The following is a 15,461-nucleotide window of genomic DNA, read 5'->3' on the forward strand; positions in this document are numbered from 1 at the left end:
TTGTGGTCCTTAACCATCTTTGCAAGGCACCATACCTAGTGAGGAGTCTTTCACCGTTCCCCCTCCTTGCACTTCCTCTACTTCCCCAATAGTATTGATTATTGTAGGTATATTATGTTATCAAGTGTATAGATTTAATTATATATTCATTCTCAATCAACATTTTAAGCATATAGGTATATTAATAAATGAATTCTGTGTAGAGTCAGATATAAACATATATGCATTTGCACTTGTATGAATAATCTATCTTTGCCTTCATACCACAATGGTATAGTTGCTATTGCACAATCATGAACATCATATTACTAAACATTAATTATTGGTTAGCAGCAGTGAATAATATTTATTATGCCAAGTATAGGGAAACTCATACCAAACCCCTAGTATGATCGAACTGTTTGTGCATTCAGTTTATTATCCGTCTGATCCCTTCCGCTTTGTCTTCTTTTGATGATTGGTGGTGATTGCTTGGTTAGTTGGGCTGATCCTTTATATCTTCCGTTGGTTGCTGGAGAGTCACAACCCTTTCCTGTGGGTGTAATGATTTGCAAGGAGGCGCCCCTTTATGCTGTCCGTGCCCGCTCATAACTAATCCTTTTGAGATGCCTCGTTTAAACTCCCTTGAACCATTTCTATTAATTATGTTTTGTTATGTTTAGATAGGATCGCTGCCATAAAGGAAGTGTGGGTGATATATATAGTAGCAAGCATTGATTATTATGCATAATGATATACAGTTTGCTGTTGATATGTGGGCATAGTGCCATGGTTTGCGATAAAAGGAAATTGTGAATTCTCACTACCGTGAGACAATTTCCTATCTGATCTTGCTAACTTGGGTCGGGGCCATGACATAGTTGAAGTTGATCAATGAACTACCTTTATATAGGTATTAGGATCTTGTTTCTTGCATGGTTTAGACTTGTTTCCTTTTGTTTTAAAGTAATGGCACAAATCACTTTGGCTTTTCTACCTTATGACTAGTCCTGGGTATTGTTTGGGAGTGGTTTAGGCAAGAGAAAATGTGCTGGAGGACAATGAGCATGGCAACACCAGAGAAAAAATGTGCATAGAGGAGTTTAAAGGTGGTTGACCCATTATGAATGCGTGCCTTTCATTATGAATTATTTTATTCTTGTTTTGGTGCAGAAATTTTGACTGTTATAACCTTCTTTTTACCTGAACTTGGGAGTGGTTGAGCCACTGAACATATGCGTCAATTTTATGTCCTTTATTTTTTTGGCAGAGATCACTTAAGTTATTGCCATTTTAGCTGTCTTACGGCAGAATAGTTCTGCCACCCTTTAACAACTAAGGAAAACTTTTATCTTTCCCTTGCCACTTCATGCATTAAAAACACTTTGGTGGAGACTACTTAACCTTATGCCATTTTCCATGTTGCTTGTGTGGAAGTTTAAGGTGGCAAAGCTACTTAGTGCGCTTTGGATCATACTGTTATGCTCTTTATGTTAGGTGTGCTTCAGTAAAGAGCTAGCTAAGTTTAATGAATGATAGGTGGCTGAGTTTTTAGTTGGCTTTGCCCATACAAAAGTGCACTTCACTCACGGCTTCACTTACGTGAAACTTTCAGATTCATCCCTTTGTGCAGCTCAATTAAGTCCTAGCCATTCCTATGTATCTAGGTCTGATTTGTGAGTCCCTTTCAGCTGGGTGGAGATCGTTTAAGTTTAGGTGGATAAATTTGTAGTTTGTGCCAATGAAAGTTCATCTAGCCTTAGCTGTTGAAGAAATTATGACATTTTTGCTTAGTGCTGCCTAAATTTTCTGCCCCGTCTTCTTAGTTCTGGGTGCTGATTTTTGATGTATTTGTGATAACTTTTGACCCCCAAAATGTGTGTCACTTGTCTTATGACCCCCTTTGTTTGTCCTTCGCTGAGTGGAGGAACAAGGTGGTAATGCCACTCAAAAAGTGGGCTTGTATCTGACTTCCCATCTCCTTTGAATGGTGATGAAAATGGAGCAGTGGCTGCTGAGCTATTCTTTCTTTCTTAAAGTGTATCACCATTTAGTCTTCATCAGGCTCTCAAGAATCATCTAATGCTGCAGAAGTTGTTAGTTTGAAAGACTAGGACAGGACTAATTATTACACGCTGACTGGGAAACTTCAACAATTTGAGGATCATTGACAATAAACCTGACATTAAGGGACCCAACGTTGGGCAATCTAAAGCTTAAACAGCAGACTTTCCATTGTGAAAATCTGATCATGGTGTGCTCCTATCTTTTACAATTGTATCAAATACTCATTGCAAAATCTTTGACTCTGTGTTATTGAGCCCCACTTTATAACAATCATATTGTTGTCCCTTTCCATTAATTTTCTTCCTTTCTATGATTGACAAATGTAAAGTGAAGCTTAATTCGCTCATCAGCATGTAATGTATATCAACAAATATATGATGGTCATATTCTAGTGTTTCAAATACCTATTTTTAGCTTTAATGAATCTCAAAGATTAACTTTTGTGAGCCAAAATTTGTTATTTTTTTTCGTGATTATGGATCACCTTGCTTCAATAGAAGGAAGTCTTTTTTCTTACATTTTCTATATTAGTTTTAATTTTACTTGCCAGCTTTGCAAATTCTATAGGTTCTGGATAGCTTTGCTCGTATAGAATTCATGGTCTGGTAAAAAGTGGAAGATAAGTGATTAGAAGTATCAGCAATGTTATATGTGGTTTATTACAATATATCTTGGTGTTTTCTTGTGCAGCTATGTCTCATATTCTGGTTTGGCAGAGCTTGTAAGCAGTTCCATTAGTCGAAAGTATGAAGGTATATTGAGTCTAAGTATTCTTTCCTATCTAAATATCTAGTATGTACATTCTTCGAAACAGACATTCTATTTGATTAACGTAAATGATTGAGGGACAAATTTACTTGTTTTTATTGTGGTCTATCTTTGTCATGATCTTCTGTGGCTTGTCGTTTCCAAGGAATTTTCTGTATCTTTGCAAAGTTGCTAAAATACTCTGTACATTATTAAAGTTTTGAGTAGATTATGCTTTCATTACATCGTTGGCATACAATAATATTCTGAACAAGTTTTCTTTATTTTTCCTGCCAAGTAGATGAGGATATATCGGCTGACAATGAGGAGATACATATTTCAAAGAGCAGGTAAACCTATTTTGATCTCTGGACAAGTCATGGTTCTTGTCATCAAACATCGTGCTGGATGCACTTTATTATGTATGATGCATGATTTCAAAGCAGCCTAATGCTTGGAAATATTTATGGTTGGTGCCTATTAATATTAAGCAGGCAATGTAAATGCTACCTATACTTGAGCTTCTGTGATTTTAGCATTGACTATATAGAGCTTTGGGTGTGAAAACACGAGTACATTCCCTCATAACATAAATTAACATTATCTCATCAGAGATTTTAAAGAATACAGAATTTGTGCACATAATGATAAATTGTTGTCAAACTTTGGGTACTGTTTGCAGGTAAAATAAATGTTTCATGTACACCTTTTGAATGTATCCGGATGTGTCTGTATCTCCGGAGTTGGTATTCAATAAGAGCTTAGGAGGAGGACATTGGGATATGGTGTAAGCCCAAGCTTTCATCACGTGATTATTAAGTTAATAAATTAGGCACATGTTTAGTAAAGAAGGCATTTATGATAGTGTGTAATATTTAGACCTTGTTTAGTTTTAAAATTGTGATTTGTGTTGTTGTTCTTATGTACATATGTTTCACCCAATGCCATACCAATCCTTTACTTGAGATGACTCTATTGTATGTGTTTTTTTTTGTATGACATGAGGTTTCCTTCCTATTTGGAAGTCATATCATATGCGGGCACCTTTTGTATTTCTTAGCTGTTACATAAAAGCCGTCTTTTCCTCTTTTTTGGGGCCTTCACCATTTGATCATAAAGTGAAATACAGTATTTGTTTCCAAACAACAAAGAAAGAAAACGGATAAACCCACACTTATCTGTGTTGGAAATCAGGTTTAGATAAAATCAGAGTCGTAGCACAAAAAACATGGGACTGAGCTGGAATGAAAAATATTTAATAATTAGGATTGGTACAATGATTGATAGATCAATTAAGGATTCTATTGGTTTTAATGTCTCATTAGATCAAATGAACTAACCATGTCAATGCTTTGTGGTGTTTAACGATTTCATCACATCAAGTTACTTTTGAGTTTCAAGGATTTATAATCAATGTAACATCTCAATTTCAAATTGGATCTTGCTTCATGGAAACAACATATTAAAGCTTTGTGGTCTTTGGGGCAAATGTAGGGTTTTATAAAGTGAAAACCATGTGTTAGGCATGTTTAGCCCTAGTTCTTCCTAGGTAGTGGTATTTTTTATTTCTCAATCTAAATATGCTACGATTTTTCACGACAAGTTCAAAATAATAGATTGCAAAATCTCATGTACACTTATCAAGAAAGGGCTAAAGCTTTAGTCAAAATAGACTCAAAAGTAATGAGTCAGAATTCAACCAACTAGTGGGCAGCCTTATTTATCTTACAAACACTAGACTTGATTTGAGCTATGTTGTGAGATACATTTCTTGTTTCATGACTGCACCAAAGCTAGAACATTGGGTTGCAGTGAAGTGGGTGTTGAGATATGTGAAAGGAACACTTGATTTTGGCATTTTGTACAATAGAAGCAAACATCCTAGGCTGGTTGGGCTCACAAATTCAAATTGGGTAGTTTGAATCGATGACAGAAATCCACTTTTGGATATGTTTTTAGTCTTGGCATGGCTGTAGTCACATGTGTAAATGATGTTCAATTCTCAATTCAATATGCAAGATATATTCTAGTTATAATTTTCTTGATCTATGTATTGTCTATTTATATGATAAATCTGATTATCTTCTTTTGTATGGCAGGTGAGAGGAGCATTTATTGATTTCTATATCCTTGTTCTCATATGCCATATGATATATATATATATATGAGAGGGGAGGATCAAGCAGTGCCTTGACCGGTCATGTCTTATGGACATGACCGATCAAGACACTACTTGATTGCACCCTTTGGTATATAATATCAACCGGTGTTAAACATATTTGTCAGCCCGATATTAATCGGTGATCACATAACACATAACATATTTGCTAACCCGATATTAATCGGTGATCACATAACATATGACATATTTGCCAACCCGATATTAATCGGGACTTATGTAACATATTAACATGTTTAACCGATATGCCAATTGGTATTAATGATGGCGTTTGGTATAGCAAAGTAACCGAAGTGAATCGGTGTCTATGTTAACTGACACCGATCACTTAACTAATGGTTATATTCATTAATCATTGATCGGTGTATTACTATGTCACCCGATAGTTATATAATAATCACTTGTTGAGAACAAATCTGATATAGATCGGAATAGATGATTAATTAGATAACTATCGTTGATTACCAATATGCCATGGTTATCGATGAGGAATAATCATCAAATAGAATAGCTTGAAGTTTTTCTTAATGGTTTAATCGATAGCATAAATGATTGAATGAGAGACTTCATTTATCTCTCATTCAATCATTTATCTTAACGAAGCTATCATGCATTAACAACATGGACAAGTAAGAGGTAGTAGGGAATAGCTCTTTCCTTGACATAATTAGAATATTGGTGAACAATCAAAGCAGCATGTGAGGTAGTATGTTTTTAAGGATGCTTTTAGACATGCAGATGTCTCTACTCTCTAGCAGGGCTTCACCTTTGTTTTGTGAAAATCAAGGGGTGCTAAAGCTTGCCAAGAATCCAGTCTTCCACGAGCATACCAAGCCTGTGGAGCTTGATTGTCATTTCATCTAGCAACCTATAGAAGATGGATTGGTGATGTTGCAATATTGTCCAATCGAGGATCAAATTGTAGACATTCTTTCTAAGTCCTTGAGTCCTAACAAATTTGTAAAATTTTGGGATAAACTTGGTGTAGTTAGTAGACTAACCACTAAGGGTGGGTATTAAAGTAATATTGTAATATTTAGTTTATAATAGTCAATTAAGTCATTGGGATAGACTTTAGGAATATTCTTTATTCTTTCAGTTAAGTTATTTTCCTTTGCTTTCTTATTTGTTGACCTTATTATTTGTGGATGTTTTTTTTGTAACTCTTATTAAAGGAGACTTCCACTTTTTTGGTAATATCAAATATTTTTGAAATCATTTTGTGTCTTGTATTTTTTGTAATAGATCTAGTAGCATTAATAAATGCTGTGTATTGTGATGTGAGTGGCAAAACATTAAATATCATTAAATTTGCCATGTAAATTCACCTTATTTTTTTGTACTCAGTTATTCATGTCTTCAAAAGTACAATGACTCGTTCCCTCATTATATAGTTCTTTGAAAAGAGATAAGTTTTCTTGTAAACTAAAACTTCCCCTTGAAAAATAATGCTTATCTTTTATTACTAACAAAAATGTAACCTTTATTTTATATACCATAACATGATAGGGGTGGTAATTGAAATTTGAACCTTCTTTCTGACTTTGAAAAGCACCATTAGGGTAATGTCCTCTCCCATTGATCCACTTCAGCATTTACATTTATGAGTTTGAGGAGTTTTTTTGGCAACATATTGACATTGATGATGCTTGTCTTTTATACGAGGTGGTTATAGCCATAGTAAATTTTCATTGGTGATTTTCTTCACTCAACTTCAAGCTTGCTTTATACCTAGAACATTTCTTATAAATGATGGGTGGTATCATTTGTCATCCTCATTGTTTGCCCTTGGTTAATTGAGGGTACGTTCTCATTAGCTATGGGTTGAAGAAGTAAACATCATAATTCCAACCAAGATTGGATTTATTGTCTTTGCCCCCTCGAGGAGATAGAGATTGAGGAACACTTCATTTTAGATGCCTGACCCTTGATCTTCAAGAGGTTGTCACCCTTTGGCATATATCTTTGCAAGGAGTCCCTACAAACCTAGGAGTCCCTATTTTGCTCACTTCTTTCGTTTAGCTTGTTGGCACTCGAACTTGTAAACTTCCCAATGGTGACAATCTTAGGGCAAAAGACCTTTAAATTATGACTAGGTATGGACAATGGTGGACCAATTTTATAAGGTGGGTAATGCCTTCTTCAAGTTTAGGCTCTGCTAGACCAAGGGTGGTATTCTTTGAGGTGCAGTATTAAAGATAAGCTATAGAGAGTGAAATAAACCATACCCATTGCATGTAGCACTCCTATCAGTCTATCGCTGAGTGTTTATATGATGGTTTGATAATAAAAGTGTTTTGGTGTCATGCCCCTTACTGATAACACTACCTGGGCATTAGCAACAGCCATAAATATCAGCCAAACCTGGGCATTAGCAACTAAGACCAACTAATATTAGAAATAGAAATATTAATAATAATGGTTATTGGAAGAGGGCCGACTAAGCCCATAAAAATAAATAATTATTGGCGGATTATTCTTAGAGGCCGACCCAGCTAAGAAGAAAAAATGAATGTCAGCAGTGGCCGACTAGGCTTAAGGGATTAAGCAACATTCAAATGATAATTTCTTTAAGGGCGATTGAGTATTGTTGAAAGACATCTGCTTTCAAGAACAGGAGACCCTTGGCAAGAGTCATATCCCAATGTGTCCCTTAACGGATATAACAGGAGAGTTTCCCATTGTAGAAAGGGTGCGGAACAAGAAAAAATAAGTATTCGATCTACAAAGAAGCAATTCTGATCTGAACTCAGTAAGCAATTAAAATAGAACTGATTTACTATTAATAACCAGTATCAAGCAAGTTAATCAAATCAGAACATATTCTGCTATAAGCAACCTGCAGTCTAATACAGCTGTTAACCTTTTGTAATCTCCCAATTTTGAAAGTCACATTATTTAAATCCTCAAAATAAAATAATTCAAAAGAGAAGAATTAAGTTAATTATTTATAATTAAATGTAATATAAATAATTAATTAAGTGACTTAACTAATAATTATAATCGTGTGAACTGAAATCAATAATATTTATAGTGCCTTTGGAGATTAATGAGCATATGATTGGATTTTTATAATTTTTTATTGGTTTCTCAAATTCATTTTTTGGGATTGGAGTCTGGGAACACCGATTTTGACAGTGCAAGATCTGTCCTAATTGGTCTGGGAAGAATCACACAGATTCTTCAGATGGGCTTATATCAGAGTGTGGAATTCAGTGAACAGTTTTTGCAGGGAATAAAGGCTATGCTTTCCCATTACAGTGGGTCTCTTTGAAGCCAGTTTGGGAAATTAATATAAGGGCATTTTATTTTTTTTGGCTGATTGGGATTTTACTTCCTCATGTAATCACTTTACCATGACATTTCTCTTTGTTCATGCGACAGTTTCAAGGTGATTGAATTCGTACCATATTGTCTAAGACTCTAAAAGGAAACCATGGTGAATGTATTTGATTTATTACCTCATTTCAATGCTTCCTATTTATTATGCTTTTTAATTGATATCGAGCTATGTATGCTTTTATATTGAACTTGACGGGAAGTTGAATATTTGAAACTATTAGCCACGTACGGGTTCGAGTTGGTGATACGAAGTTCGAACAATGGTTGAAGGTGATTCTCACAAGGTTGCTTTTGGAATGGGCTTTTCATTCCTCGAGTGGACATCTTGGATTTTGTGAGACTTGGATCAAGCATTTGGTACTCATTCATGCCGCCTTCATTGATTTTGGGTCGATTGCTCTTCATATGCTGGCTGCAGAGATAAAGAAGACAGGAATGTGGGCATTTCCTGGATATTTGCGTGATGCCTAAGAAGACTCTTGAATAGTCATTGATTAATTAAAATTTAAGACTGAAGACAATGTAGAGGCCAGTTTGTGCGCACGGGTTTTGGGTAGGATGCGGGGGAATCTTGTTAAGGTATGAACCAAACTTGCTTGAAAGCATCTGTGGTTGAAGCGGATATTTTCTCATATCTATCACTCAAATATATGGAATGAATTTTAATTAAGCACAATCAAAGATTTGTATTATTTTCTTCCATGACAGTTTGCAAATATTACTATGGCAAAGATTAATGTAAAGAATGGGCAAATACTTCTGGGCAATATATATAGTGCAAATTAAGTGGAATCTGTATGTGCTTAAGTCAGTGGGGAAATATATTGGGTGTGACTGAATAAGACAAAGGTGTTTTCCTTACCGCATGGAAGTTCCGACACATTTCTATGAACATTTCCTTCAGGGGCTTGTATTGGTGCAGTTTAATGCTGAAGATTATTCAGAGAAAACTAGGAGGATACAATCCTAAGGTGCACAGTGTTTTCTTTGTATTCTTAATACAGAAGATAACCTGATTAGAATATTTTGAGTTTCTTGCTGGTCAATTATATAATTTCTCTATTCTATCTGCTATTGGATTCCTTGCAAATATTTGTCAAGTTGTTTGGAGAAACTATTGCCAAGATTTTGGGTTGGGTGAAATCAGTAATCTTCAGATTGTTCATTGAGGGCTATTTTGTGTTGGAATGTTGTGTTTCTTTATATCTATGAATTCTGAGTTTTTAAGAACATTAAATAAACATCTCAAGCAATGAATTTAGATGGTATAAGCACATTCTAGTTTACATTTGAAACATTTGGCAAAATATCTAAAAGTAAACTTGAGGGAAGAAGTGAAATAATCAGATTCAGCCAGAGTTATTACACTTATAAAGACACGTCTTTATGAAGAAGGGCAACCATTGCAAAGGATGTGAACCTACACCTTTCTTGAAGGCTAGAATTATCATTAGGAATAAGAAAATCAAGGAGGATAAAAGCAAATCAGTAATTGAGAAAAGGGATCTGCATTTCAGAGTACAACCATATTTGGATCTAGTAAATATTGTGGTATGCATGAGAATATGTTTGATATGTATGCTTAATGTATGCATTATGATAATATATTCTACTCTCTCATACATAATTAGATTTCCTAATTTATTCATTAAACTTCTGCAAGCAATCATGTGGAGGTGAGGAAGGGAATGCAAGGAGGGAGAACTGATATGATGAAAGGCATGTTAGGATGAGAAAGCTCAAATTATCACAATGGTAGGGAAAAGGGGGGTTGTTGTAAAGACATTTTTGGGATGAAAGAGTTTGAAATCTTGAAATGGTATGGAAATGGGGGGTTGGAGGGAAGGCATGTTGGGATGCTAGGATGGGAAAGTCCGAAATCTCAAAATGGTATGGAAAAACAATTTTTAGAGTAAAGGTAGTATGGTATCAAAATCAAAGAAGATAACAATATAGAAGATTGCTTAACTAAGGACAAAGCTCAAGACATGAGGAAGACTTCATAGTGATGATGAACACAATGAATTCCAGAATATGAAGTCGGGAGCTACACCAAGGAAATCAAGGATTTTCAAGACAAAGAGTTCCAAAATTAAAGATGAGGACTAGCTCAAGACATGAAGGAGACTTAACAATAATGGCGAACAAACAAAGGAAAGACAAGTTTAAGACACGACAAGGATGAGAAAATCAAAGTCAAGGATAGTGAACACAAGGAAGATTCCAAAACATGAAGATGTGAAAGTGAAATGTAATCAAGGAAAGTGGATAGTTTTAGAAGAGTTAATCAAAGTTAGAAACTTGATCAAAGATGATGCAATTTGGGAATATGAACCATCACAATCAATCAAAAGGTTTGATAATGTTGAGTATCAAGAGATATTGCTCCAAATGAAAGGACTTCTTTGTGATGAAGGATAAACTTTACAAATAAGCTTGTCGATTAGTCATCCAACTAATCAAGTTATTCCAGGACAATATGTCTAGGTTCATCGAACTTGACTCATTAACAACTATACATGTAGAAGCCACTAAATTCAATGTAACAACTATTTTCTCATTGATCCTTTTCCTCAAAGGACATACATTGAAGACATGTAATTTTTCCATTGGAGGACATTAAATGTAAGGAGGTGGTTGTTGTAACTACCCCAGTTAGGGTTTGCTTTGAATTATCTTGGCTGTTGGTTTTAAATCAATCGTGGCCCTTTATTTGTAATCAAGACCTCTATATAAGGCTTTGCCTCCTCATTTGTAAAGGAGAATAATAGTTGATAGACTATGAGCTAGCAATAGAAGTAGCAATAGGAGGAGACTAGGGATTGTTGCCAAGACTATGAAGTAATAAACACATGATTTTCATTGAAGATATGGTGGATCTTTATGTGTTGTTTCAATATTTTGCATGGTTTCTACTTCTCAAATTTTAGTTAAGTTAATTGATTTTGATGGAGAAATGTGAAAAAGTTTGATGGAATTCCGGTTCATACCATTTGTAGTTTGTTGATTGCAAATTGCAGTGTATGGTTAGTCTAAACCTAATTTAGCACTAGTTCGATTGTGAATGTTCATTTGGATTGCGTCATTATTGGGTATTTGGATGAGTGTTTACAATATGAAAATCCTTTGTTACCTTTGGAGATTGTGTTAGTTTTGTGTAGTTGTTTCCTCATGGCGAAGCAAGGCTTGATTTGTGGAATCCATCTATCTAAGCACTATTCTTTATCATCATTGCCCTTAGATTTAGATTAGATTTCTTTAATCCTTCATCTTTTTGTATTTTATTTGAAGTTCAAATTAGTTTAGTATTCCAATTCCCACAAAACGTAAGTCCCTTTGTGATAACAACAAATTTCATCAATCACTAAGTCTATCCAACTAAAGTTGCATTGTTCGCAATATAAACCTTGGGGTTACCTTATTTGATCACAAAGTTTAGTATTTGAGGTTTCCTTGTTCTAGACAGGATAGAATACTTGGTAATTTGTTTTTTGTTCAAGGTGTCATAAAAAACACATCAACAAAAGGTAACCGTTATCACAAAAGCTCGCACCCTTGCTGAGCTATCAACTCAACAACCTTGTGAAACATGGAAACAACCCCGAAGTGTGGGACCTTGCGCAAGGGGTTGAGTCTTTGGAGAAGGCCGATCTTTCTCAATCTAGGTGCAGGTGTTGAACCAACTCAACACTTCAATTCTAACTCCTAGGCCTATACTAACAAATTGCAGAGGTAAGGGAAGAGAGAATTGCTTAAAATAAAAGGAGGTGATGCACCAAGAAGAGATTGTTCCTCTCCCTACCCGAAATGACACAGAATCAACTGAAAAACGCAGGAGATGCACAAACTTCAGTTGTATGAGTGACCCCAATGCATTTATGGAGGTTAGAATTCGTTGAATGCCAAGAGGGGAGAAGGTTTCCCACAAGTCACACTTAGAAATAAGTTAACACAACATAAATGAGAGAAGAGCCACAAAACGTACACCTATGATGAAGGTAAGAAAACATACACAGCATACATAAGTTGAAAGAAGGCAAGAATGGTGATTTCAATTAATTACAAGTCCAATGGCCAACTTATAGTTGCAAAATACAGAATAATACAAGAGAAGTGAGAGAGCATAGAATAGCTCAAGCCAACAGGGAGAGAACCCTTTACAATGAGGCTTAACAACCTTTACATAGAAAAATGGTTACAAGAGTGATCATGATCCCTGTATGTCAGTCTGGGAGTGTAGGAAAGTGCATGCACTTAACTTCTGTACATGCAAGCAACCTAGCCATACCCACAAAAGGCAACCCTGAGAAGGGTGGATTGACTGACCTTCCAAAGTCAAAGTATGCAGACATGACATAAGTCACTACAACAAGCATGGCCCCTTACCTCTCTTTGATGGAAATCCTGCTAAAAACATTAAATGCACCCTTGTGGCTCCACAAAAGAAGGTGCACAAGGCACAAAAGTCGTCATTGAGTGTTGATCATGCCATCCGAAAGTGTTGCAAGCCAGAAGGAGTTTGGAAAACTTCAGGGACTTGGGTCACCGAAGTTGGGGAAACTTCAGAGACTTGGGTCATCGAAGTTGGGAAGACTTGGGAACCTGGGAACCTCGGGGTTCAGGAGTTGAGGAAGAGAAGACTTAGGAACTTCAGAGACCTAGGAACCTTGAGGTTTCGGAGTTCCGGGGTTGACGAAGAGAAGACTTAGGAACTTCGGTGACCTGGGTCACCGAAGTTGGGGAAACTTCGGGGACCTGGGTCATCGAAGTTTGGGGAAACTTCGGAGACCTGGGTCATCGAAGTTGGGAAGACTTGGGAAACTGGGGGCTCCGGCAAGACAACACTTCATACTTAATGATTCCATTGTTTTCTCCTTGATCAGCTGAGGCAGCGGTGGTCCATAGAACATATCTCTGACTGGTTCTCACTGATGGACCAAGGGTGTCATAAAATGATAACATTTTTGGCGACCTCTGTGGAATGCTTGCCTGCTAAGCATATAGATCAGTAGCCTGTGTAATCCATTGGGCGCAGAGTCACAACTACAAGAAAAAAGAAAACTCTCTCCTCTGTAACCTACAAAGGGTCAAGATCAACCATTCTGAAGGGGAACAACCTGTGCTCGTGCACTTCTTAGAAAACAAGAAACCTAACTAATATTTATATTGTTACAATAAGAGGCAACTGATGCTTTTTCCTCTGTCAAAGAGGAACGTTTTGAAGGAGCTGATCCCCCTCATACCATTGTTACATTCACCATCTAGCTGCAATGGTTGAAATCTCTTGTATGCATGGATTAGATCACACATACTACTCATGTGGTGAAAGAACACTTCACCTTTTACCTTGACACCATAGGGAAGCCATAGAAAATAGCCAACTGAGACATCCGGGGATGCATGAAGCATACACATAGTAGCAAGGGGGGAGTTTTTTAGGAGTCGGCTAGCATCAAAAGAACTACTCCTTGCAAAAGAGAAGGCATCTCTTTTATACAAGGGGGCATCATTTTTTCCACAATAGTCAACCTCCTCTTGGCGTGAGTTGAAACCAAAAGAAAAGGCCTCAAACTCACATGGTGATGAAAAGTATACCATATCTTTGTTTTGGCCAGCACAAGGGGGCTCTTCAAACACATCAAATTGGAAACTTTGAAGCTCTGGTATACTATCAAGTTGAGCAACCAAAAGATTGTTGGCATGACCAACATGTTGTTGCTCAATGTCATCAAACTTGGCATGTTGGTCCCAAGTGAAACATTCAAGCTCAGGCACATCATCCCTAATGCCAAAAGAAACATCCTCACCTTGAATGAAGACCTCATATTCAACATCATCTCTCTCAGGGACAGGGGAGAACCAACATACATCATAATCACATGTGTTGATATCCAACTCATCAGCACAAATCTCAGGTTTATGAGACACCTCAAAAGAACTAAAATCTTTAGATTGTCTCTTTGTTTTTGTTTCCTCCTCCTGGCAACATAATGCAACAACCTTAGGTTCATGGCATGATCCATCCGCCATGCAATTTGTAGTAAAAACATTACCCCTTGTGCCCTCCTCAAGACTAGCATGTTGCTCCAGAGCTACCACTGGGGGAGGTGTAGACATCTCCTCATGATCAATAAAGAAAGGAAGATTGTCAAATGAGAGGACAATGTCCTCCTCTTTACCTTCACACTCCTCATGTTCAATGACCTGCTGCTGCAACTGATTGTTCTCAATATCCTCTTGCAGCATTGCCGATTCCTCTTCCTTTAGAGCATATGAAGACTCCCCAATGGCTGATTGAACCCCTTCGTCATGATGAGGATGGGAACCATCCGTCCTCCATACAACAGGTCCGCCCCTAAAAAGGGAGATAGCATCAGGAAAGGGCCTAGGTGGTGGAGAAGGCTCTTGTATAACAACAATTGGAGCTCCCTTGAAACCTGGAACTTTAAAACTAGGGGGGGAAGTTGAAGGCTTGGGAGGTCTCCCCTGCCCGAAGCTTGGGATTTCAAACTTAGGAACCCTAGGGGCAGAAACCTCCTCCTGTATAAGCCGCATCTCTATGGCTGCTAGTTGCTCAATTTCTTTCTTCCTAGCAGAGGCAAGCTGTCTTGTAAGGAACTCCTTATGTTGTCTTTGTGCTCCCATCTGTTGTTGCTGAAGCTGAGCCTGATAAGCAAGCTGATCCTGCTGTAAATCCCACTTCTGTTGTCTCTTCAACTCCTCCAGCTGCTTGGTGAAAACAAGCAACACACTTTTGATTTCTGCAATCTGCCTTTTTTCGTCATCTTGGGGCTGGTTGGGCTGCCAAGATGGTTGAGCAGGGGTGGGTGGGTGGCAAGCATTAGGAAAGGACCCACCTGCTGCTGAAGTGAAGTTGTTTGGGCTGAAACTAGGAGCAGTCCTAGTTCGGTCTTGTTGGTAAGGAGGGGATAAATGGTTGGCATTCTCATAGAATGGGGGTGAATAGAAGTTACACCCATGATATGAGCTCATTTTAAAGCATTTGAAAGAGATGGAGCTTGTTTAACAAAATGCCTAAAAGAGCAGACGGACCCTCTCAACCAAAGACTGATAACATACCACAAATCCACCAAATGATTGCAGAGTCGTCAGGTACTTGAAAGATGTTGCTTCCAAAGGCTTGATG

The 15,461-nt window shown here is 37.1% G+C and overlaps 1 protein-coding gene across 3 annotated transcripts in view; it reads left to right on the forward strand.

The window, feature by feature from the left end:
- LOC131078821 (protein NUCLEOLAR COMPLEX ASSOCIATED 4) overlaps positions 1-15,461 on the forward strand; it is a 142,714-nt gene that overhangs the window by 26,401 nt on the left and 100,852 nt on the right. For all 3 annotated transcript variants that reach the window (XM_058016600.2, XM_058016601.2, XM_058016602.2), the window contains exons 4-5: positions 2,737-2,798; positions 3,095-3,143. In XM_058016600.2, the coding sequence (XP_057872583.2) occupies positions 2,737-2,798; positions 3,095-3,143 (111 nt within the window). The remainder of the gene's footprint in view (positions 1-2,736; positions 2,799-3,094; positions 3,144-15,461) is intronic.

This window comes from Cryptomeria japonica, chromosome 2, assembly GCF_030272615.1.
Source record: "Cryptomeria japonica chromosome 2, Sugi_1.0, whole genome shotgun sequence".
In the NCBI taxonomy this organism is placed as follows: Eukaryota; Viridiplantae; Streptophyta; class Pinopsida; order Cupressales; family Cupressaceae; genus Cryptomeria; species Cryptomeria japonica.